Source organism: Phoca vitulina, unplaced genomic scaffold (genome assembly GCF_004348235.1).
Source record: "Phoca vitulina isolate PV1807 unplaced genomic scaffold, GSC_HSeal_1.0 scaffold53, whole genome shotgun sequence".
Classification (NCBI taxonomy): Eukaryota; Metazoa; Chordata; class Mammalia; order Carnivora; family Phocidae; genus Phoca; species Phoca vitulina.
In genome coordinates, this window is record NW_022589756.1 from 9,287,838 (window position 1) to 9,314,894 (window position 27,057).

The 27,057-nt window shown below is 40.4% G+C and overlaps 1 protein-coding gene across 2 annotated transcripts in view; it reads right to left on the reverse strand.

The window, feature by feature from the left end:
* The window catches only part of KIF13B (kinesin family member 13B), a 200,012-nt gene extending 178,221 nt beyond the window's left edge, over window positions 1–21,791 (reverse strand). For both annotated transcript variants that reach the window (XM_032389219.1, XM_032389218.1), the window contains exons 1-2: window positions 21,668–21,791; window positions 4,738–4,831 (exon numbers count right to left, since the gene is read on the reverse strand). In XM_032389219.1, the coding sequence (XP_032245110.1) occupies window positions 4,738–4,831; window positions 21,668–21,722 (149 nt within the window). In that variant the 5' untranslated portion in view covers window positions 21,723–21,791. The remainder of the gene's footprint in view (window positions 1–4,737; window positions 4,832–21,667) is intronic.
* Between the last annotated feature and the right edge of the window lie 5,266 nt (window positions 21,792–27,057).

A 27,057-nucleotide genomic window follows, 5' to 3' on the forward strand; every position in this document is an offset into this window, starting at 1 on the left:
AATCTTAAGCAGGCTCCGCACTCAGCGCAGAGCCCAACATGGGGCTCAATCTCACGACCTGAGATCAACACCAGAGCCGAAGAAATCAAGAGCTGGACACCCAACCAACTGGGCCACCCAGGCACCCCTAGAACTAGACAGTTTCTTGATAAGCATGTATACTCTAGTATTGAACTGAATACATTTTGGTTTAAAAAATTTTACTCCCTGAGGCGCCTGGGTGGCTCAGTTGTTAAGCCTCTGCCTTCGGCTCAGGTCATGATCCCAGGGTCCTGGGATCAAGCCCCGTATCAGGTTCCCTGCTCCGGGAAGCCTGCTTCTCCCTCTCCCACTTCCCCTGCTTGTGTTCCCTCTCTCGCTGTGTCTCTCTGTCAAATAAATAAATAAAATCTTTAAAAAAAATTTTTACTTCCTTTCTGAAGTTGTATTATAGCTCACCAAACATATCAAAAATGCAGCCCATAATAACAATAACAGTAATATTTAAAGTAACAGCTAACATTTATATAAGGTTTATTGTATACCAGACACTGCCATTTTACATATTTTAAATTGTTTTAATTGTCATAACAACCTACTGAAAGGTACTATTATAATCTCCACTTTACCCATGAATAAATTGAGGCAGAGGACAATTAAGTAACCTGCTCCACAGCACACACGGTAAGTGGTGAAGGTGACCTTCAATCCAGGATTTCTGGCTCCAAAGTCAGCATTCTTAATCTCTTAGCCTTGTGTTATAATTTTCTGAATTTTAAGCATCTTATTTTTCAGAACAGTTTTGAAATCCCATATATAGCACAGCAGGGAATGTTTCCCAAATCTCCATGATTAAGCTGTTACACTAGAAATGGTTTACCCATTCATTTAACCAGGGTTTCTATTAGTTTTAATAAGCACAAACATCAAATCGTGAAACTGCCAGAAGTTAATACAAAATTAATCAGAAAAATTACAAATCATTATTTTAAAAGTATATATGTCCACTTTCAAAGTATACTAACTTGAGTTGTTAAATATACATATAAAATTAGTCATGGTTTTAGAGTAAACAGAATTGGATACTATTCTAAAAGCAAGGATTTTATAGCTTTTAAAGAAAAAATATTAATTTGAGCCTTTCTGACTACTAATTTAAACGGACTCAAATCACTTACATGTTAACTTTAAATTCCTAACTCTCTAGTTACAAATATAGCTCCTATAAAACCATAACTTGTTTTATGGATTAATCATTCTACAAACTAGACTGTAATTAACTTCATATCACATAAAATAGCTTTTAATTTGTTTTCTTCCAATTTTTCTTCACATTTAATGAAGTTAACATGTACTGCTAGACTGTTACGTTACAAAATTTCTATTTTCTCTTTTCACCTTGATAGTATATTAAAAGAAAAAGCACTTTTCGGGGAGCCTGGGTGGCTCAGTTGGTTGGGCATCTGCCTTCGGCTCGGGTCATGATCTCAGGGTCCTGGGATCGAGCCCCATGTCCGTCCAGGCTCTCTGCTCAGTGGGGAGTCTGCTTCTCCCTCTCCCTCTGCCCCTCTCTCTGCTCCTTCCCTCTCTCAAATAAATCAATAAAATTAAAAAAGAAAAGAAAAGAAAAAGCACTTCTCAAAAGGCAATCTTTTATTATACTAACAATGTTCTTTTTTTTTTTTTTTACTTATATTTTTTAGTAACCTCTACACCCAACATGGGGCTTGAACTCACGACCCAGAGATCAAGAGTCACATGCCCTTCTGAATGAGCCAGGCAGGTGCCCCAGCTATGTTCTCAGTTTTTATCTAGGTGCCACTTACAGGAATTATGTTCAACTTATGAAAAATTATCAAGCTATATACACTTCACTCTATAAAAGCTGTTCTTTAAAAATCTGTGCTTAACTTTATTTCATCAAAAACCATTACATACCAACCTTATTGGAAGTTGGCATTTTTTAAAGTTTTTTATCGAACAATCCTCTACAGCACTGAGGGATATTCAATTTGTATCTGCAGTATATGGAAAAAGGAGCCATCCAAGATATTCTAGAAGAGCTATTTAATCCTTTCACAAACCCTTGAGATTTAAAGACCTCAAAAGGAAAGAAAAAATATTTTTTCAGCTTTTATGTTGTCATTTTATTCTCACAACAACTTTATCAGGTGGATACTATTACACACTTGTGGCAGACTGTGTTTTCGAAAGGCAGCAACAATAACACACATCTCACCCCAAAGGCTTTTCTTATGTGACGCTAATGTTCCTCCATTAAAGGATGAGTCTGTATTTCCTCTTCTGGAAATTGTTTAGAGCTTTAGATCAGCCTTGAGTAAGAGAATGTGACAGAAGATACTGTGTGACTCCCAAGGTTAGGACATAAAAGGCAATGCTACCTCCACCCGGCTTTCTCGCTCTCTCAGGACACTTGCCCTTGGAACCTGACACCAGATTGTGAGCAGGTATTCTGCCTACCGCCCCAGCTACCTCTCCAGCCAGCAGGCAGCATCAACCACCAGATCTGGGTGACAGAGCCATCTCCAGATGATTCCGATCCCCAGCCGTCAAGTCTTCCAGCTATGCCCTGGACAGCATGAGGCAGAGACAAGCCATCCCTGCTGAGCCCTGTCTGAATTCCTGACCCACAGAAACCATGAGCTAATAAATGATCACTGCTGCCTTGAGCCACTAAGCTTTTAAAGATAATTGGTTATGCAGCAATAGAAAATTTAGAAAACTAAAACACTTTATAAATAAGGAACACAGGTAGGTAACCATTCTACCAAGTGGCAAAGCCAGAATTTGAATCCAAGTCAGTCTACAGATAAAGCCTACACTCTTTCTACCATAGGATCTTGCCTCCAAGTTTGTTCAGAGGTAATCACATTTCCAAATAAAGCAACAATCTCCAGAATTCAAATTCTAAGAGTATTAAACAGCCTCCCATATTAATGATTTCAGTTAATACTCAGAACAACAGATAAATCAATGAGCAAGCTCAAAATCCTAGCATCATTTTTGACACATCTATACCCTTGACACCCTAATAACATCATATCTGATAGTACCCATATCCTAGTGATACTTATGAAATAGCTCTATATCAAAGACAATAAGCCCGAACAATTACAGAGCACTTTACAAAACACTTTAACAATCACTAATTTGATCTTCAGAAAACACTTCTATGAGATTGGTAAGGCATACACCATACAGATAAGACTCAAAAAAGTTAAAAATAGTTACTAGTTTAGAAGCTACTAGTTAAAAACAACATAGTTAAGTAGGGCTTTAAGATTTTCTTTTTTTTTTTTTCTTATTATGGATTATAATTTTTTTTTAATTTTTTTTATTGTTATGTTAATCCCCATACATTACATCATTAGTTTTAGATATAGTGTTCCATGATTCATTGTTTGTGCATAACACCCAGTGCTCCATGCAGAACGTGCCCTCCTCAATACCCATCACCAGGCTAACCCATCCTCCCAACCCCCTCCCCTCTAGAACCCTCAGTTTGTTTTTCAGAGTCCATCGTCTCTCATGGTTCTTCTCCCCCTCCGATTTCCCCCCCTTCATTCTTCCCCTCCTGCTACATTCTTCTTCTTCTTTTTTTCTTTCTTAACATATAGGGCTTTAAGATTTTCTGACTCCAAGTCAGAAATGCCCTTTCAACTCAATGACTCAACCTGAAAGAACATGTATGGAGTGTCTTCTGTATGTATTTCCATACACAACATTGTCTCTACAAGTTTAAGTATCTACTTCCAGCAAAGCACCATGGACGGTACTGTCTCTCTAATTTGTGTAATTTACTTCCAGGGTCAGTAGAAAAACATCTCTGAAATCAAGCTGATCTCTATGAAAAGCCAGTTTTTCCCCACTTGCAACCATTCTCTACATGGCCAACTGACAACTTTTCTTAATCCACCCCCTTAACCACAATATTAAAAAACTGTCAAAGATGACATCTTACCCATAAAAATATAGGTCAAATTTCCTTCTTGGCTTGCAAGGTCTTCTGTAATCTGAACCTAGCTTGTTTGATTAAATTAACTTCCCTACACTTGCTGAGAAAAACCAAATGAATCTCTTGCTTCTTCCCCAAATTCGCTTTCTTTACACTTTCTGGCCCTTCCTTTTGTTCATACTATCATCCAAATCCAGAAGCGATTATCTTCAACCCCTGACAGAGAGTCTCTTCCCTCCAAGACCTTAAAATCCACCGGACAGCTACAAGTAGCAATCCAAAACAATGTATACTAATTCAGTTAGGTGATACAGATTACAGTTTACAAGGATTTAGAGGAAAGGAGTCACTGAAGGATGCAGGAATGCCTTGTGGAAAAAGTAGCACCTGAAATGGGCTCTAACTAACAGGATTCAATGTGGCAGAAGTAAAAACAACCCAAGCTGAGGAACAACCTAAAGGTCTTCTCTTCTACCCAACCTCCCATTTATGTCTTACTAATCTTCTAGCTGGTACCGTCTCCTTCAAGAAGGCTTCCTCAGTTACTGTACCTTCTGCCCTAAGCTCTCTTTGGGCTTCTGATACAACTGCTATCTACAACACCCGTCCTGGCACTTAGTCATTCCATATTATAGACCTCGCCTCTTTGACTCGACAGCTATGTGTCTCTCTACACAGTAATGAAGCATTTGTTATTTGCTGAGCTGAACTCAGCTCAGCAGCCATTGTTGCTTTCAGTCATTTAAAAAATCCATTGAACATAACACTGTTTCTTAACTTACCGGGCATCTCCTTTGGAAAGATTAGTATTTACAGGACTAAGTATAACCTTGTTTGCATCTACATCCACCACACATTTGGTATGCAAGTCAATTTCTGCAGATAAAAAAAGAGAGAAAGAAAAAAAAAAACAGAGAAAATGGTCATTTTTAATTAATTTATTTCAGAAAAATCATTTGACAAAAATACAACACTCTTTCATGATAAAAACACCCAAAAAAACTTAAGAATAGAAGGGAACTTCTCAACCTGATAAAGGACATCTATAAAAACCTGCAGCTAACATCATGCTTAATGGTTTACCTTAGAGACTTACCCTCGAACATCAGGAATAAGACAAGGAAGTTCGATGACTACAATTTCTATTCAACATCGTTCTAGAAGTTCTGGTCAGGGCAGTTAGGCAAGATAAACAAAAAGGATCCAGATTGAAAAGAAAGAAGTAAAACTATCTCTATGTACAATGATATCATCTTGTACATAGAAAATCCTAAGGAATCCATTTAAAAACTATTAGAATAAACAAGTCTTGCAAATTTGTAGGATACAAGATCAACATACACAAATCTGTTGTGCTTCTATACATCAGCAATAAAAAACCCAAAAATGGAGTTAAGAAAACAATTTATAATAGCATCAAAAAGACTCAACTACTACCATGAGAGACGATGGACTCTGAAAAACAAACTGAGGGTTCTAGAGGGGAGGGGGGTGGGAGGATGGGTTAGCCTGGTGATGGGTATTAAAGAGGGCACATTCTGCATGGAGCACTGGGTGTTATGCACAAACAATGAATCATGGAACACTACATCAAAAACTAATGATGTAATGTATGGTGATTAACATAACAATAAAAAATTTTTTAAAAAGACTCAACTACTTAGAAATAAATTTAAAAGAAGTACAAGGGGCGCCTGGGTGGCTCAGTCGGTTAAGCGTCTGCCTTTGGCTCAGGTCACGATCCCAGGGTCCTGGGTTTGAGCCCCGCATCGGGCTCCCTGCTCCACAGGAAGCCTACTTCTCCCTCCCCCACTCCCCCTGCTTGTGTTTCCTCTCTCACTGTGTCTCTGACAAATAAATAAATAAATAAATCTTTAAAAAAAAAAAGAAAAAAAAGGGAAGTACAAAACTTGTACAATGAAAATTCCAAAACACTGCTGAAAGAAATTCAAGACTTAAATAAATGGAAAGTTATTTTACGTTCATGAATTGAAAGACTTAATACTATTTTTTTTTTTTTTAAAGAGGGTTTAAGATTTTATTTATTTATTTGACAGAGAGAGACAGCGAGAGAGGGAACACAAGCAGGGGGAGCGGGAGAGGGAGAGCAGGGAGCCCGATGTGGGGCTCAATCCCAGGACCCTGGGATCATGACCTGAGCTGAAGGCAGATGCTTAACGACTGAGCCACCCAGGCGCCCCGAAAGACTTAATACTATTAAGATAGCAATACACCCAAACTGGTCTACAAGATTCAAGGTAATCCCTATCAAAATCCCAGGATAGCTTTTTTTTTTTTTTTTAACCAAGCTGATCCTAAATCTATATAGAAATGCATGAGACCTGGAATAGACAAATATTCTTGAAAAAGAACAAAGTAGAAAGACCACACTCACCAATGTCAAACTTAACTACAAAGCTACATAATCAAGGCGGTGCTACACTACTATAAGGACAGAAGGACAGGCATATAGAACAATGGCACAGACAGTCCTGAAATATACTGTCACATTTATGGCCAACAATTTTGACAAGACAATCCAGTGGGAAAACTACAGTCTTCTCAGAAAATGGTGGTGGGACAACTGGATATCCACATGCAAAGAATGAACACCATGCATAAAAATTGATTCCAAAAGATCACAAACATAAATGTGTAAGAGCTAAAACTATAAAACTCTTAGAAGAAGACATTAGGGTAAACTCACATGATGTTGGGTTAGGTAATGGTTTCTTAGACACTAAAAGCACAAGCAACAACAAAAAAAATAGATACGCTGGACAGCATCAAAATGAAAAACTTCTGTACTTCAAAGGATGCTGTTAAGAGAGTAAAAAGACAACCCACAGAATCGAACAAATTTGTAAATAATTTGTAAATTATATATCTAATAAGGGACTTGTATCAGAAAACATAAAGAACTCTTAAAACTCAATAATAAAAAGACAATCCAATTTTTATTTATTTTTTTTATTTTTATTTATTTTTATTTGAGAAAGAGAGAATGAGAGACAGAGAGCATGAGAGGGAAGAGGGTCAGAGGGAGAAGCAGACTCCCTGCCGAGCAGGGAGCCTGATGTGGGACTCGATCCCGGGACTCCAGGATCATGACCTGAGCCGAAGGCAGTCGCTTAACCAACTGAGCCACCCAGGCGCCCCAAGACAATCCAATTTTTAAATGGGCAATGGATCTGAACAGACATCTCTCAAAAAAAAAAAGATACAAAAATGGCCAATAAACAGAAGAAGAGATGCTCAAAATCATTACACATTGGGAAATGTAAATCCGAAATACAATGAGATACCACTTCACACCCGCTAGCGTAATGATAGTCAAAAAGACAGATAATAACAAGTGTTAGGGAGGATGTGGAGAAATTAGAAACCTCATACATTATTGATGGGAATGCAAAATGGTGTAGTTACTTTGGAAAACAGTCTGGCAGTTCCTCAAAAAGTTACACAGAAAGCTGGCATATGACCTGTCAATTCCACTCCTAGATATATATTATCTATGAGATATTATATCATCTATTATATTATAGTATATTATATTATTAGAAGTGACAACCTAGGTCCACACAAAAGCTTGCGCGTAAATGTTCATAATGCTAGTATTTGGCTATTCATAACAGCCAAAAAGTGGAACAATCCAAATGTCCATCAATTAATGAATGGATAAATTTAGTATATCCATAAAATGGAACATTATTTGGCAATTAAAAGGAATAAGGTACTGACACACACTACAACATGAATGAAGCTTGTGCGAAGTGAAAGAAGCCAGTTACAAAATACCACATTATATGATTCTACTTTACTCAGAATAGGCAAACAGAGACAGAAAATAGACAAGTTACTGCCTACAGCTGGGGAGTGATTACTAATGGGTATAGTGTTTTGTTTATTTTTAACTGAGGTATAACTGACATACAACATTATGAGTTTCGGGTGTACAACATGATTCCCTATTTGTATATATTGCAAAATGCTCACCACATAAGGCTACATCTGTCACCATACATAATTACAAAAATTTTTTCCATTATGAGAACTTTTAACATCTACTCTCTTATCAACCTTCAAATATGCAATACGGTATCACTAACTATAGTCACCATGCGGTTACATGGGTATAGTTTTCTTTCGAGGTATGAAGATGTACTAAAGTTGATTATGCTGATAACTGCACAATTATGTGAGCATGATAAAAACCACTGAAATGGTTGAATTGTATGATATGTGAATTATATCTCAAGAAAGCTATTTTTTTTTCAATAAAGCTATTTTTTTTAAAGTATAGGCCATGGCATATTTATGTTTTCATATTTTTATATTCTTTTTTTTAAAGATTTATTTATTTGAAAGAGAGTGTGAGTGGGGGGGGGTAGAGGGAGAGGGAAAAAGAGAATCTCAAGCAGACTCCACAATGAGCGCAGAGCCCCATGTGAGGCTTGATCTCATGACCGTGAGATCATGACCTGAGCCAAAACAAAGAGTAGTATGCTCAACTGATTGAGCCACTCACGCACCCTTCATATTTTTATATTCTTACATTTTTCTGACCCAAAGTATGAAACTGTTTGCCTTATCTCCATTACCAAAAGATAAGCCCTAAGGAAAGGAGTTGTACTTACATTGGAGCTATTTTGTATTTCCCAAAGAACCTTGGCCAAATGTCAATGTCATATTCATTACAACTTAAGAGTATTTCCACTGCCAGGAAAGGTCATTTCTTTTTTTCATTTTAACTTACATAACTGAGACAAATACAAAAAAGCAAAAACAAAAATTTCCCTCCCTGTACCGGCCACAACTTTTCTTACAGTGGTTTTTCTACAACTGTTCTCAAAGATACATTCTAGAAGTACAAATAGCCAACACATTTTTCAGGCAAAGAAAACTGAAAAGAAAACTATTGAGCTATGTTTTACCTAGGTGTAGAAGACTAATCCCAAAGCAGCAAATGTTCTACTGTGGTCAACTAGCACTAAAGTCTATAGGCCCAGAGCTCAAGAAAGTCTGCGATCATCATACTTTGTTAATACTACTCCTTAATGGGTTCTGACCATATTGTATTGGCTGGCCCCTTACAGTCAAATCTGTATTATACACAAATGTATTATCAACCCTCCGGAAATTGTACTGTGTGACTCAGAATCTACTATCTCACCACCCACCACAAAGTTAGTTAGTAGTGTCTTGCAAGAACATTTGGTCTGAGCAAAGGAGCTGCATGCATAGTTCTGTATGCTGAAGTACACAGTAGAATGCATGCCTGAAAAACTGTAAATCACGTATTTTCTAAGTACTCTGCCTTCCTTTCAAATGATCTTGAATTGAGAAGGGATCCAAACATTTTCCTTCAATATTTGTATGCTTTTTCCCTATCCTCTTCATGGCTCCTCCCTTCTCTGTCTCATAACTTCATTAGATAGAACTAATAATTTGGAAGCATTAAATGGCATGATAAAGGAACCAATCCCGGGAAAATCCCATACAATACACAGAATCACCTAATAACTAATATATTCAACCTAAATTCATTTTGTCCTAAAGACTGCAACAGTTACAAATGTCCCTACATCTAATACCCACGAAAGGTGGCCTTTAAAATATAAAAACGATCTTCACTTCAGTACCTCCATTGTTATCAACAAAATTCCCACTCTGATTCTGTTGATTGATGGACAGATACTAAGACAAGGCTGTTTTGAATATGGATAGAACATCTAGGACACACACACCCAAGCAAATAAAAGCAGTGAGATTTGAAGAGAATTTAAGGGTCAGATATATGAAAAACATTGAATATAAATGCTACAGCTAGTGTACCATCAAATGTTGCTAGTTGGTTGAATTCAATTATATTGTAAAAGGGACGCCTGGCTGCTTCAGTGAGTAGAACATGCAACTCTTCATCTCAGGGATTGTGAGTTCAAGCCCCATGCTCAGTGTAGAGATTACCTAAAAATAAAATCTTTAAAAAAAAAATAACATTGCAGGGGCGCCTGGGTGGCTCAGTCGTTAAGCGTCTGCCTTCGGCTCAGGTCATGATCCCAGGGTCCTGGGATCGAGCCCCGCATCGGGCTCCCTGCTCTGCGGGAAGCCTGCTTCTCCCTCTCCCACTCCCCCTGCTTGTGTTCCCTCTCTCACTGTGTCTCTCTCTGTCAAATAAATAAAATCTTTAAAAAAAAAAAAAATAATAACATTGCAATAAGATTCTAAATATGACACTTTCTCCATTTAAATCTTCTTGCTCGGGGCGCCTAGGTGGCTCTCTCGTTAAGCATTTGCCTTCAGCTCAGGTCATGATCCCGGGATCCTGGGATCGAGCCCCCCATCCGGCTCCCTGCTCCATGGGAAGCCTGCTTCTCCCTCTCCCACTCCCCCCCTGCTTGTGTTCCCTCTCTTGCTGTGTCTCTCTCTGTCAAATAAATAAATAAAATCTTTTAAATAAATAAAACTTCTTGTTCTACACTGCTTAGAAAGCAAGCAGTAATTAAATAACAGTAACAAATTTAGGCCTTAAATTTAATCTGAATTTCAAAAACAAAAAAAAATTTTTTTTAAGATTGTATTTATTTGTCAGGGAGAGAGACAGCACAAGCAGAGGGAGCGGCAGGCAGAAGTTGAAAAGCAGGCAGAGGGAGAAGCAGGCTCCCCACCAAGCAAGGAGCCCAACATGTGACTCGATCCTAGGACCCCGGGACCATGACCTGAGCAGAAGGCAGATGCTTAACCAACTGAGCCATCCAGGCATCCCAAAAAACAAAAAAAAAATTTTTTTAAACACCTACCAAAAAGCCAAAAGATAAACAGCTTCCTTTTAATTTGGAACAATACTTAGATTAAAAAGATAAGGACCTAGCTGTTATGAGCTGCCTTTACAGAATCAGCATTAAAGTATACCCATGTTCATAGCAGTATTCACAACAGCCAAAAGCTGGAAACAATCCAAGTATCCATCGATGAATGAATGGAAAAAGAAAAATGTGGTATATAATTCAATGGAATATTATTCAACCCTAAAAAGGAATGAAATTCTGCTAAAATGTGGATGAGCCTTGACATTATGCCAAGTGAGGTAGCTGGACAAATACTATATGATTCCACTTACATGAGGTACCTAGTCAAATTCATAGAGATAGAAAGTAAGATGGTAGATGCCAGGGGCTGGGCTTAAGGCGCAACAGGGGAGTTTCATGGATACAGAGTTAAAGTTTTACAAGATAGAAACGTTCTAGACGCGGAGAGTGGTGATGGTTACACAACAACTTAATGTCACTAAACTGTACATTTAAAAATGGTTTAAGATGGTAAATTTTATGTTATATGTACCTTACCACAATAAAAAAAATTGCACTAAATGCTCACCATTATTATAATAAGTAACACATGGACAACAGTTTATTCCTAGGGAAGCCTATAATAATGAGATTGGGATTTATTAGTACTATGTCTGAAAACCAATAAAAAATCAGAGTGATCCTAAAGTTAAGTAATACTGTAAGTTTATATCATGACTAATGAAGCTCTATCGTACTTAGAACCATGAATGCTTTGATGTATCCATGAGTCCTTAGAAAAAAGAAAGAAATTTACTCCACTAACATTAAAGATCCCATATTATTTCCCGAACACGATCCTTTTCTAGGTCAAGTTCCTCAAGATGAATACTAAAATATTAACAGCTGACAATTCAGCTTACTCAGCCAGCAAATTAGTCACCCTGTAAAAGTGAACAATAATTTGAAACAAGTCTTCCTTCAATGCATAAATCAGCTATGGCTCATTCCTCAATGACATCATAGTGAAGATGGGCAGGGTTTGGGACACTCCCTTTACATAACTTATGTTCCATCTGAGGAAATGCATCATTCTCAGTGTGAAGAAAGTAAGTCTGAGTTGCCCATGTAGTAATCTGTTTTCTAATTCTCCAGAAAATTACTAATAATTTTCAAACCAAATATACTACTCAGAAATATAAATGTACCTCCCTTTACCTACCGGTCACATTCCTAAAAAGCTCACTGTAACTTACTCTTCACTTGATCTTAGCCAAAAGGTCATGAATAAATTCAACAGTCAACTGATTTTCGACAGGAGTGCCAAGACATTCCAATGGGGAAAGTATAGTCATTTCAACAAATGGTTCTGGGACAACTGGATATCCACATGCAATAGAAAGAAATTGAACCTCTACCTCACATCACATTCAAAAATTAACTCCAAATGGATCAAAGACCCAAATATAAAGTATAAAACTATAAAACTCTTAGGGCGCCTGGGTGGCTCAGATGGTTAAGTGTCTGCCTTCGGCTCAGGTCATGATCCCAGAGTCCTGGGATCAAGTCCCGCATCGGGCTCCCTGCTACTTGGGAGCCTGCTTCTTCCTCTCCCTCTCTCTCTCTCTCTCTCTCTGTCTCTCATGAATAAACAAATAAAAAATTAAAAAAAAAAAAAACTATAAAACTCTTAGAAGAAAATACAGGCATAAATCCACATAACCTTGAGTTAGGTCATGATCCCTTACATACGACATCAAAAGCACAACCAACAAAAGATAAATTGGACCAGATCAAAATGAAAAACTTTTGTGCTGCAGGGGTGCTTGGCTGGCTCAGTTGGTGGAGCATGCAACTCCTGATCTCGGGGTTGTGAGTTTGAGCCCCACACTGGGTGCACAGATTACTTAAAAATAAAATCTTTAAAACAAACAAACAAAAAAACACTTTTGTGCTTTAAAAGATACCAGTAACAGAATGAAAAGGCAACCCACAACAATCAAGAAAACATTTGTAAATAATTTCTCTGATAAGGGACTGGTATTCAAAATATATAAAAAATTTTACCAGTTCAATAATAAAAAGAAAACCTGAATTTTAAAATGATAGTTTGAGGGGCGCCTCAGTGGCTAAGTCAATTGAGCATCCAACTTTTGATCTCAGCTCAGGTCTTTTTTTTTTTTTTTAAAGATTTATTTATTTGAGAGAGAGAGAGCACAGGGAGGGGCATAGGGAGAGAGAAAGAGAATCCTCAAGCAGACTTCTGGCTGAGCTGAGCACGGAGCCCAACATGGGGCTCAATCTCAGGACCCTGAGATCATGACCTGAGCTGAAAGCAAAAGCCCGCCACTTAACCAACAGAGCCACCCAGGCACCCCTCAGCTCAGGTCTTGATCTCAGGGTCATGAGTTCAAGCCTCGCACGGAAAACAATTTAGCAGTTCCTCCAAAGTTAGAGTTACTATATGACCCAGAAATTCCACTTCTATGTATATATACACCCAAAAGAAAAATATACATCCACACAAAAACTTATACACGAATGTTCACAGCAGTATTATTCATAACAGCCAAAAAATGGAAACAAGCCAAATGCCCATCAACTAATGAATGAGTAAACAAATGCAGCATATCCATATCATGTAATTATTATTCAACTTTAAAAAGGAATGAGTACTGACTCATGCTACAACATGGCTAAACCCTGAATACATCATGCCAAGTGAAAAGTCAGATACGGAAGTCCACATATCGCATGACAAGAAGTAGTGCAGGGGTTGCCAGGGGCAGGGAAGAGGGATGGGTGTGTGTTGGGGGAAGGGAGTGGACAGTGACTGCTATGGGGACAGAGTCTTTGGGATAATGGTGATGGTTGTTCAACTCTGCAAATACACTAAAGCCACTGCATTGTACACTTTTGATGAATTATATCTTAAAAAAATTAGAAAGAATGATCCCACTACCCTCAATAGATACAAAATATGGTTAGAGTTCTTCAATTACATTTCTAAACAATCACTACTCCAAAGATCCCAGCCAAACCAATTCTTCTCACTCTCAAATAACAACCTCACAATCTACTTCATCAAGAAAATTACACACTCCAGGCCTTTGCCATTACATAATTATCCCCTTCTTCCCATATTTCAAAAATTTCCCTCTCTATTGGCTCTGTCTATAATGAGGCTCAAACATCTCATTAAAAAAAAAAGGTCTGTTCCTAGGTACAACTCCAGATACCACTCTTTACCCTTCCCTTCTAAATAGATTTTCTTGAAAGAAACTTGTATATTCACTGCCACCATACTGGCAACCCACTTATTTCTCAGCCCACTATTAACATACCAACACTAATTCATTCATTCAGTCAAAATTATTCTGAAAATTACCACTGACCACCATGATGCCAAATCCACTGAACACAATTATTAGGTGCCATTCCTGTGATATCTGACTACCGACTATTCATTCTTTGACACATTTTCTCTCCGGGCTTCCATATTACTTTTTTTTTTTTTTATCTGAGAGAGAGAGAGAGAGAGAGAGGGAGAGAGAACGACCAGGAGGGGCAGAGGGAGCAAGAGAATCTCAAGCAGACTCTGCACTGAGCACAGAGCCTGACGTGGGGCTCCACATGGAGCTTGATCTCACAACCCTGAGATCACAACCTGAGCCGAAACCAAGAGTCAGCCTCTTACCCAACTGCGCCACACAGGCGTGCCCTGGGCTTCCATATTACTTTTATCTGCTTCTCCTTATGTCTCTCTTCTTGGCCTCTGTGACCTCCCCCTTCACACACACCTGAATTTGGTATTCTATCTTCTACCTACAGTAATGGCTCCCAAATGCTGATTTGGACATGATGATCTTTAAAGGGACCTTGCATTCTTGAGTTTACATAATTTTCAAAGATGTACAGGATACACGAAAAGCATAAGTCATGATCTTTGACCAAAGGAGCTCACTGTCTCTCCACATGTGTGACTCTCCACATGTCTCCAGTCCCTTAGGTTCAGACCCAAATGCAACAGCACTCTGGATCCACCCGCTTGACTACATCACTTCAGACACCTAAAACTCAACAAGTCTGTTGAATTTCTTCCAAGTACACATGATTATCTTACTCGTAGTTGTAGGTGCAGTATACAGCACGTGATAAGGACTGACTAAATATTGTTGAATGTCTAAGAATAAAACTCATCATTTCCTACACCTCCACTTTAAAACCTGCTTCTCCTATATTTCTGATGTCAGTTAATGACCCCAACATTCATTCCCTTAGTCATCTAAGTCATCTACACAAGAAGCTTTGCAGTCTTCCTGTATTTCCTAAATTTCAGTTGCTTCCATGCCACCTTGACACATGCTTGCTGGGTATACCTAGAATGCTAGGCCATAGATGCTCTTTACCCAGGCCCTCTCTCAGGAATGTGTTTGTACCCAGCAACCTTGAGGGACAAGGTCTTCCTTTGGGACAAAGAACAGGCTTGCTTACCACTTAAAACAATGGATTCCCCAAGCCCAGCGTTCCTCAGATGCAACACAAACCCACTGCTTGCACAGCAGCCATCTGGACTCTCCACACCCTTATGGGATTGGCAATCAAGGGGAGCTACTCACACTGCTTGCCATGCCATGAGGAAGTCCTCTGACCCAGAAGTCCCATGTCTTCTACCAGCATCCATGAACCAGTAACTAGCTAACTTATTAGCTTATGAGCAAGGTAAAAACACATAGATTAATTCCAACAACTTGTGTTTTGTACCCCACCTGCCATGTCTCCCTCCCTGCCCATTGTCTCCAGCACAGTCCTTACCATTCTCAAGTCTCATTCCCATTTCTTTAATTCATAATGCAATGGCATCACTGTGTACATATATTCTTGTAATTGACTCACCTGTGCATCTCTTATTACCAACAAGACAGTGAGCTCCTTTGGTCAAAGATCATGACTTATGCTTTTCGTGTATCCTGTACATCTTTGAAAATTATGTAAACTCAAGAATGCAAGGTCCCTTTAAAGATCATCATGTCCAAATCAGCAGTAAAAGCATAGGCTTTAATGGCACAGTAGATGAAATTCAGGCTCCAAAATACTGGTCTTGTAATTCTGGGGAAGTTTACTTACCCCTCTCTGAGATTCTGTTAAATGATAATTCCATAAACTACCTTCCGAATTTCGTTTGAAGAGTAAAACAATGTATAAAAAATACTCAACTCTGTAGCTCACAAACAGAAAGCTCTCAAAAAGAAGTAGCTATTGTTCTTTTCTTCAATCAACACATATTGAATGGGTTAATACCATCTTTTAAAGATACTACAGCAGGGCGCCTGGGTGGCTCAGTTGGTTAAGCGACTGCCTTCAGCTCAGGTCATGATCCTGGAGTCCCGGGATCGAGTCCCACGTCGGGCTCCCTGCTCAGCAGGGAGTCTGCTTCTCCCTCTGACCCTCCTCCCTCTCATGCTCTCTGTCTCTCATTCTCTCTCTCGCAAATAAATAAAATAAAATAATGAATAAATAAATAAATAAAGATACTACGGCAGCTGAAGGCCCAAGCCCAGTACCAATTAAGTCATGGATTTGTGTCCCAGAGACCAGTTAGTGTCACACACTTCCCCATAAATTACACTGCTCATCTCTGCCAAGTTTTTTTTTTTTAAAACATGCTCTGTTGAACACAAGGGGAACCTGATCAGCAAGTCAAGACATCAATAATAATCCATTTCCACTCAATAAACATCTCCATTCATCAGCGTAATGAATAGTTTTGTCAGTGGTTTCCTCCATCTTCAGACCTTAAGGACTGGAAAAGTTAGACATTAGTCATTGCTTTATGGAGGTGAGGGGGTAAAAGTAAAAGCCAACTCAAACAAATTTTATTTTATTTTATCATATAAATGTGTACTTTCTTCTCCAAAAGCCTCTGGCCCTATATGGAAAAATCCCAATTTCAGTCATTGAGCAGAGACAGTAGAAACAAACAATACTGTAATAGATGTGTGTCTCATTCTCCATTAGCATATCAAGCAGATGCTAGAAAACAAGGATCTTCTGTTTTAGAAAGTATGTCAGAAATTTCCATCCACAGCCATCCTCGACTCCAGTATCAGTTATCTCTCTGAGACCACCAATGACCTCAGGGTCAAAACCACCTTCCTGTTTCAGAATCTCCTTGCTACCTAGCCCCTTCATTTCCTAAGGATCACCTGTGTCTTCACAGACTGCCAGTGTGTTTTCTCAGCTTCTTACTTCTTCAGTCTCACCTTGTCTTCTGAGTCCCGATTGCTTACCTAAGTTTGACCAACCTCCTGATTCTTCCTATTCACATGGCTTCATTTTCACCACCCGCTCTTAAATGTTACCCAGCTATGCCCTGAAACAGGCATCTACCCAGGCTTTTGATCCTGCTCTAAGACCTGGCAATCTTCCTCCTTCGTGCTTGTGTCTGAGATCCATGCAAAGTTCTACAGAGCTAAACAGAGCACGTGGACCAGCCACCCTAACCCACACTTTTGGGCCTAGCTAGCACTCAAGGCTCCCTGCAATTCCACGCTACCTTTCTAAACTCATCCTTCTCTAGTCAAGCTCACAGAAGCCTCCTTTCTGGCAGGTTTTTCTTGTCTCTGCCACCTAAACTTGCCTAGTTCATTCCTGTCTCTGTGCCTTTGCTCTCAGGCCATACTTCCTCCCCAAAGACCCAACGCTCTCCCCTCGCCTGCTACCATGCACCCATTCTGATCATAAGCTTCCTCCCTCCACATCTAGTCAAGGTTCTCCCTCCCCAGAGAAGCCTTCCCTGATCACCAGGCTTCCAGAGATCTTTCGCTCCTCTGAATTCCTGTATTTCCTGATCACTACCTGGCAATCTGCGATAGGTGTTTGTTTACCTTTTAATCTTATCTTTTCACAGGAGAGCCATTTCCTCATGAGCATGAACCATAAAGCACACCTTAAAAAGCTGAACACTACAATAGCAGTCAACACTAAGAGAGAGTTTTCAGGATATAAGTCTCCCAACAGGAACAAGCAATCTCATTTTTTCATGTTTCTTTCTAGCCCTTGCCCATTTCTGTGGACATTTTTACACAGTAAGAATCATAACAGCAGATCCAACTGCACAGTTGCACATACCGCTTTCCATTCTGCTTTTTCTGCTAACATAGGAAACTATCTTCCTTGGTAAATGATGCTGATTTTCATCATTTTTAATATCTACATAACAATCTTTCCACTGAGATTCTAGACCATGATTTACTTAAGCACTGACTTCTATCGAACGGTACATTCTTCTTTCTTTGTGCCTTTCACTGCATCAAGTACTATAAAATGCAAAGTAATCCCTTGAGAAATACCTGTTGAAATATACTTATTATCCATTTTCCCTAACAACCCATTTCACTATTTTTCTCTCCAACTAAATATCTAATGTAATTCTTGGTTTCACTACCTTAGGCTAGGTAGATAGGAAAGGTATTTTCCAAACCCTTTTGATGTAAATGTATTTATTTTGGCAGTTGATCTTATACATATTTAACCATGGGAAGTCCTCTGCAGAAAGGCAGTATGATCCTGTAATATCTAATATAAGCTAGACACCTGGCGGGCACTCAGTAAATATTAAGTATTTTTTAAACCATCTGAAGTTATAAAACTTCAAATTCCTAAACAGGAGAGTGTCACTGATCTAGCTAGTACCATCGATTATGCTTGTAAACCTTTCAGTTCATTCAATAATTAAACTGTTTAATAATGTATGAATGGGTGTTCCTTACAGTATACAGAAAAACACAACCGGAGTTACCTGGTGAGTTGTCCAAGTCTGAAAAATAACATGAAAAACCAAACAATATCTGCAACAAGAACTTCAAGATCTCATGACAAATCAAGTTAACAGCTTTCTTTCAGCTTGTTTAAGGACATATTTCAGATGAAGAAAAGCAAAAACAAAAGTAATATTAAAAGTAGGTAAAATTACATATGCATGTGAACACAAACTAGAATGGAAATAAGAAAATGAGAGCGTGAATTGTTAAAATGGAAGGATGTCGTAGACTTTCTCCCCTTTTATGTTTTGTTTTGTTAGTGCAATGTTAAAATATATAACAAAAAAAATATTACTGACAAAAGCGTATTCAATAGCCGTTATAATTCTTGCTATTATTGAACTAGGGCATAACGCTTAATGTTGAAATAACTATGTTTCCCAAACCCACATATAATTTAGCAAAAAAAGACTGAAACTCTTACTTCCATGATAAATGTTAAATAAGAAACCAACTAACTACCTTAACACCTTAGCACAGATACTGAATCACATGAAGAACTTAATGGCATGCTTGAAGCTTCTTGCAAATTTCAGTTTTCCTCAAAAAGTAGCCAATATGATTCCAAATATCAGAATCTATACAGCAAAACTTCATCATCCTGGTAACCCATTCTCTTCTCATTCTTACTTGTGAAGAGTGATTTCTGAGGTTGCATCCTGAACTGATATGCTAAAAGAGAAATAATTATGACTAAAAGTTTACTATTTGTCATAATTACACACTACTACTTACTTAATACACTAATTTTCCCAGAAGTAATGATCAAAGTAATATGATTCTTTTCAAAATTACTGGAAAGAAAATACATTTCTGTTTTAGTCCTTTTAAACAAATTCCATACAGCAGTTTGAAGATCACTGGCTTTAGGGGAGCCTGGCTAGCTCAATCAGTGGAGCATGCGACACTTGATCTGGGAGTTTAAGTTCAAACTCCATGCTGGGTGTGGAGATTACTTAAAAATGAAATCTTAAAAAAAAGAAAAAAATCATTAGCTTTAGAATTCCACTACAATGTATTCCATTACTTCTAGATTTATGTAAATGACAACTTCATGACAAAATAGAACCAACAACCTTAATTATTATGGTAATCACAGCAAAAAGAAGTCCATATGCATCTGGGAAATACAAGGCTAGGTAAGAGATGGCACTAAATGAAGGGGGAAGCAGTTTACCATTATAAGGCACTTCTATTAACAGAGTAATGGATCCATGTATAAACCTTAATTTTGAAATGAGTTCAACCAAAGGAACAGCTAACATCCAATCCACAGCTAAAATTATTATTACTCTGTGTGTCCCTGGAAACTCTGATCCTGCCAATTATTACAATCTAACTAATGACAATTTATAACAATAGTACTTGCCCTCAAAAACTGAAATTCATGGGGGGAGGGGAACAGGGAAGAATTCTAATTATCTGAGATAGGTCTTCTGTGATGGTTGGTTAGCTGCATCTTTTTAGCACTGACATTTCCAAGTTTTTTGTGAAAAGGCAATTTTAAGAATGTGCTGAAATCATCCTTTCAGAATCAAATTCAGGTGAAGTTGTTTTATGTGGCTTGCTTTTTCCTGTTTTTTTTTAATCATTGTGATGGTAATAAAGTTGAATAAAGATGCCTGAGCACTTAAGAAGTTTCTGAAAACTTTCAGAGTTCATCTAAGATCTCTAATTTTGTCAAAGGAAAGACTGAAGCCCCAAAACGTGTACTAGTTTAAGTTCATGGGGGGGTGGGGGGCGGGCCCGCGGGGAGGAGGAACTCTTCTATGTCACGTGACAGCCTTAAGCTGACCTAGCAAGGAAAGGAGGAATCACCAACTCCAATAGAAGACATGACTCTAAGAGAAATAAACCAACTTCCAAAAGAAGGACAACCCAACAAAACATACTGACAACTGGTTGATCTGTATATCTCAATATACACAAATGACAGCACAGAAAAGGAATATAATTTCTACAGACTTAACACTTGATTACCAACAAGTAAGTTGCAAAAACGTCTTAGAAGTGATTCTGATACAAGATTTTGATTAGTTAAGAGTCTTATCAATTGAAAAGTCATCTGCTGGGGTTGTAACAGTAATCTCAATAACAGCCTTGTATAGAAAGTGTTTTCAAATATATTATCTCATTTCAAGTTACTTGCCCAGTCACGCTGCTACTTAAGCATTAAAGCCAAGGCCCAGCCCACCTCCTCTTGGTACTTGAGTTGGGGGTTCTCCTCACTCCATTTGACTGACTAAAGATGATTTAAAATGTACTCGGTTTATCTGCTTTCTCTACCCTCCCTGCAGAATTGAGAATGTCTGAAAGATACAATTTCACAAGAATCTTGGCACTTAAACTATTTATTGTTGAGAGATGACGAATATGACTTCAAGCAAAAACAAAACTATCTCAACAGCCAAAAAAAGGGTGGAAGGGCATCTCTTTTACCCAACTTCAATCGAAGTCTTTACAATTCTTTATGACCGTCCAGGCTAAACGTACAAAAACGCAGACGAGGAATTTTTGCACTTGAGTGCTTTCTCAGGAGTAAACCAAATTCCCTGCCATTTCTTCCTGCCACGGACCACAGAAGTGCAGGGTTGGGGTGACTGGCCCAGAGACGTGGGGCCTCGGGGTCCCTGGCTGTCCCGGGCAGGCTGGAGGGGGGAGGACACGAGGGGCGGGGGCCACTCTGACAGCTGGCAAGGAGAAAGCGGGGGACGCGGCGGGGCACGAGCGAGGGGCAGGGGTGGGGGGAAGGAGGAAGCGAGCCCGGGGCAAGGGACCACAGCGCCCTCCCGCAAGGGCAGGGGAGGCGAGAGGGCGAAAGGGCGCCGGGGCGGGGCGGGAGCGCCGGCGGAAGGGGCAGCGGACCGGGACGTGGGGCCCGTGGCGCCCGGGACGCGGTGCGGGCGAGGGGAGGGGCGTCCCCGCGCAGGACGGGCGGGCGCGGGGGACGAGGTTTCGGGGCGCGCCGGCCGCTCTCTCGCCTAGACGCGGACTGCAGGGGCGGGACCGGCCGGACCCCACACGGCGGCCGCGGCTGAGGGAAGGGCGCGCCAGGCACCTGCCGCTCCACCGTGGCGGCCCTGGGCGGGCTCGGCTCTCACCTCTCCGGTTCATGGGCCGGATCCGCACGGCCACTTTCACTTTGGAGTCCCCCATCCTGCTGCCGCCGAGGCTCTCCCTCGGCTTCCGTCTGCCGCGGCCACCGGGCAACTCTTCGGGGCTGGCCGGGCGGGAGGGGGCTGCGGGCGGGAGGGGCGGGGCGGGGGCGGAGCCTGGGCGGGGCGGGGCAGGTCGCCGGGCTCCCGGCGCGTCCTCGCTGCATGACGGGACTGCATGACGGGACTTGTAGTCCCTGAAGGTGGTCTAGGGCAGGACAGCGGCGGAGGGACTCTGGCGGGAGAAATCAGGCGCGCTTCGCTGTGTGGAACGTGTAAATGCCCCTGTGCTTCTACACCATTCTGCTATCACGGCTACTACTGAAACATAAGCCGTCGCTAAGCCGATATCGCACCTGAAAACAAAGAGTTGAATAGATGGCATTGGGGACCCTGAGAGCGACCTCTTCAGACTCATTTCCTGCCAACCTTGAAGTATGATCCCTGGCTCAACTTCCTCGGCCTGGATTGCACTCCCGGCTTTGTTTGCCGAAATCATCCTTCAAGACAAGACAAACGTTAACCTTTCTGGAAGTCTTCATAGATCCACAGGTTAACCCTATAAGACCCCGCCCTCTGAACCCCTTCCAGTCAAGACCTTGGGCTCCTGAACCAATCTGAATTCGAATCCCACGTCAGCACTTTCAAGCGGTGTGACCACGGACAAGTGATTTGACCGCTTAAGGCTTGTGTTTTCATAATTAAAATGGAAACACTTTATGCCTATTTCGTAGGATTGTTTCAAGACTTAAATGAGTTAATACATGTAAAATTCTTAAAAACTCCCTGGCACGTAGGAAGTGCTCAATAAATGTTAAGTCGTAATTGTTTTCGCTTTGTTATAGCATTTATGCTGCTACTGTTTGCTCTCTTGTCATATATTTTTTAAACGATATCTTGTATGTGTAGCCTAACCTTTAGTAGAGACCCAGTACACATTTACTGCGTGAATGAATGAATGAACGCATGCATGAAGCCGCACTAAAATTAGCTCCGGGGCGCCTGGGTGGCTCAGTCGTTAAGCGTCTGCCTTCGGCTCAGGTCATGATCCTAGGGTCCTGGGATCCAGCCCCGCATCGGGCTCCCTGCTCGGCGGGAAGCCTGCTTCTCCCTCTCCCACTCCTCCTTCTTGTGTTCCCTCTCTAGCTGTGTCTCTCTGTCAGATAAATAAATAAAATCTTAAAAAAAAAAAAAATTTAAAATTAGCTCCTTATTAGCCCATGCAGAGACTGCGAACTGGTGGCCTGTGGGCTAGATCTGGCTTGCAAATATGTTCCATTTGGCGCAACAGTACTGGCCAATGCATGAAAATTAGGAGACTTGTCCGTTGGATTCTGGGTCTACATTACCTATTAGGAATGATGGATTGGAACTGGGTGGTAGTGGCCACCTTCGTGGGAGGCAAGGTTCTCCGTTTCACCATTAACCCCCCTCCACTCCCCTTTACCACTCGTGTCTGGATCCCATAGGTTTGTGATTCCTACTTGGATATGTTTAAATGATAGTACAAAACTCAGAACTATTTTACAGATGAGTCAATATAGAAAGCCAGCAAGACTCGTCCTTTTACCAACCACCCAATTAGTTGAAAGAACTTCAAAACAAGTAGAATTGTCAAAAAGGTTAAAAGCACCTTTAAGAGGAATGTCATTCTCATACCACACATAGATGAACATTGAAGACCTTGTCCTCACTGAAATAAGCCAGACACCACACACAAAAACACTGTATGGTTTCATGTAGATGAGATACCTAGAATAATGAAATTCATAGAGACAGAAAGTAGAATGGTGGTGGTTGTCAGGGATGAGGGGAGGGGAAATGGGGAGTTCCTGTTTAATGGCTGTTTGGGAGTTGCTGTTTGGGAAGATGAAAAAGGTCTGGAGATGGATAGTGGTGATGGTCGCACAACAGTGTGAATGTACTTAATGCCACTGTACACTTAAAAGTGGTTTAAGTGGTAAATTTATGTTATGTATTTTATCACAATTTTTTTTTAAAAAGGTTAAAAATAGAAAAAGCTATGCCAGAATGCCCTCTTTAAAAGAAGGGAATTGGGGCGCCTGGGGGCTCAGTCGGTTAAGCGACTGACTCCTGATTTCGACTCAGGTAATGATCTCAGGGTCCTGAGATAGAGCCCTGAGTGGGGCTCCATGCTCAGCATGGAGTCTGTTTCAGATTCTCTCCCTCCCCTTCTCCTTCTCCACCCCCCCCCCACCCCGGCTGGTGCTCACTCTCTCTTAAATAAATAAATAAGGGCACCTGGGTGGCTCAGATGGTTAAGCGTCTGCCTTCAGCTTAGGTCATGATCCCAGAGTCCTGGGATCGAGTCCCACATCAGGCTCCCTGCTCCTTGGGAGCCTGCTTCTCCCTCTGCCTCTCTCTCTCTCTCTCTCTCTCTCTGTCATGAATAAATAAATAAAATCTTTAAAATAAATAAATAAAATATTTTTTAAAAAAATAAATAAGAAGGGAATTTATTTCACAAGGGCACTTTCTCTGAGCTTTCAGAGGGCTTTCTCAGCTGCAGAAGGAGTAGATATTAACAGAGTAAGTCTTTTGATTTTCACAGCCCAATAAGGTAAACAAATAAAAAGAACCAATTTAGGATTGGCAGCTTTTTAATTTTACCAAGTAAATTTCTTAAAAACTAATGCACATAATTGCTATCTGCAGTCCCTATCATTCTTTTAAGAAAAGAAAAAGGTCACAAAGGATACATTTTTATATTGAAATTGTTTACTTGATGAAAAACCCCACTACTGTCCTTTTGCTTTTATTTAGCATTGAAAAAATTTTTGTCATGTCCCCTTTATCAGAGCTGGGTACTCTGGTCTTAAACATACTTCCTAATAACCATCTCACCACATTCAGATTATAACAAATAAGGGTTTGCAATGTGTCAAAGTTCCTGGGCAGCCATTTTTCCGTTTATATCTCTTTTATAACGTGGCAAATGTTGGTTTTAAAAGGCATGGTGTGATGATAGCTTGAATCTAGCTTTTTAAACAGAGGCCAGAAAAAGAGAAGGCTGCACAGTTTCTGGGGGAACATTGTGTTTAAATTTAAGCTCAAATTTCAGAGAGAAGAAAGCCCCTAAGGAGTTGAAGTGGGGGTGGGTGGGGGAGAGAGTAATAGGGAAGAGGTGAGGACTTTCTCTAAAGTTCCAAAATCAGACAAATTGTCCTGGAAACATTTGATTGGAAGAAAATGATAGTAGCTTCCCAAGAGACTGTAGAGAAAACCCCTCATGGGCCATTCTCCCTTCTGACTTCTATTCACACTAACTTCTCTCTTTTGACTTCTGCAATAAAGACGAGGAGGGAGGATTCTCAGAGCAGAGAGCCTGAGACCAGAAATGTCTATCTTCCCCTGGAAAGTGTTCCTGAGATAGGCCTGAGACAAAGGACTGAGACGCAAGTTACAACCTGCAGCCCAGGAGCTTGGGGGCTCTCACACCAGGTGAAACTGGAGCGCTCCCTCGGCACCATGCAGGGGGTGTGGGCTCAAGCCCCAACAGGAGACATGGAAAGCCACCGGCTCTCTCTTTCCAACTCTTCAGAGGAAGGAAAGGAAAAGAATTTAGTAAACAAAGCCCTTCCTTGGACCTTTGTTTTGTAAAGCAAGTACTTAATAAATCAACCAATATTTATGGTGCAGATACTACATTTCAAGCCATTGTGATAGGTCTGTTTAACGTTGAACTTTAGCTGTGTCAGTTTCTCCTTTTTTTTGCCCTGACATTTTGCAAATCTACTCATTCTAAACCTGATTTCTAGTTGACGTTTTTGTTGCTTTGATCCACCCATTCAACAGTTTCTGGTGGTCCGTATCTAGGCTGAGGAATACATTTTGCCTTGTCTTTGTTAAGATCATCACTTACAAAATAATAATAGCTAACATACTTTGAATGCACGCTATGTGCCAGACACTGTCCTAGGCATTTTACACAAAATAATTCACTTAACACTCACACTAACTCTATGAAGTACTTACTGTTACTATCCCTACATTACAGAGGGGAAACTGAGGACCCGAGCAAATTATTGAAGGAGCCGCTGGGCTGCTACTATGTCCTGACCTCTCACTCCACAGTCTTTCATGATGGGAAGCGTCTACATGCAGATTGCTCAGCCCATGGGAATTAAAAAAGATCCATTCTACTTTCCAAAAAAGTTTCTAAAACTCCACTACTGTAAAAAAGTGGGAACTGTGTCCTAAGTTCTATTTTTGCCTTTAAAAAGGAGGGAATGAGCTAATGGCTACATCGAGGCAGGAGATTTCTTTCCAGCATAAATCAGAATTAACCTGGACTCGGGTCTCAGACTTATTGTCCCAGACTTAGCTTTGCCAGAACTTAGTTTTCCCAATTAGAATCATCCCTTCTGTCTCCCCAGCTATACTGTGAGCACAAGGATAACATCTTTTGCTAGTCTCTTTATCTCCAACACCCAGGACGATGTCTGGAACGTAGCAGGCAGGCACATAATACATTTTTGGGAATGAAGATATTAGCAACACAGCAAAATGATTAACCTCAGACAGATTAGATGACTTGCCTCAAGTCACACAGCTAGTAAGTGGCAGGGTTGGAATGCAAACACAAACTTGTTTGATTCCAAAAATCTAGGCTGTTGTCACAAAGAAGCCATCCCCAGGTGTCCTTTCATGTATTTTTCATGTTAGTGCTACCTTTTCTACCACGTGAATCCTTAGTGGGAGCCTTGGTCTCAATGATAGCAGTCATCCTGTCATACCTGTTATTTATGGAGTGCTTACGTGCCAGGCATTGTGCTCAGGACTCCCCCTATGTGATCTCATTTACCTTTCATATCAGTCCCGTGAATTCGGTGCTGTGATGATAGCCTTTGACAGATGGGCAACTGAGACTTAAATAAGGCAAATTAACGTGCACAGTGGACCGAGTAAGAAGTTTCTGAATATGAATCCTGGGTGTCCCCAACCACTGCGTGCAATTGCCCAGACTGACAAACCATGACCACTCCCTACCCTGTCTGTTTGTGTGGTACCTGGTGTTCTGCTGTATCTATCAGCATTTACTGACACTCCTTGTCAACCACCCACTAACAAGACCACACCTGGATCTTGCCATTATCTAAGATGGCACCGCCTATGAAATTCAATACCTCCCATCCATCACCTCAACCTCATCCAACCTGACTCACTCTCCTACTCCCAAAGACCAAGTACACTGTTTTTAAGCCTCCAGTTCCTCAACTTACCCCTTTTCTCATACTCAAACTCCTTCAGGGTTTCATTTTCTTACAACTCTAGCCTAAACCTCCCTCTTGACTGTATCATCAACACCACTCATG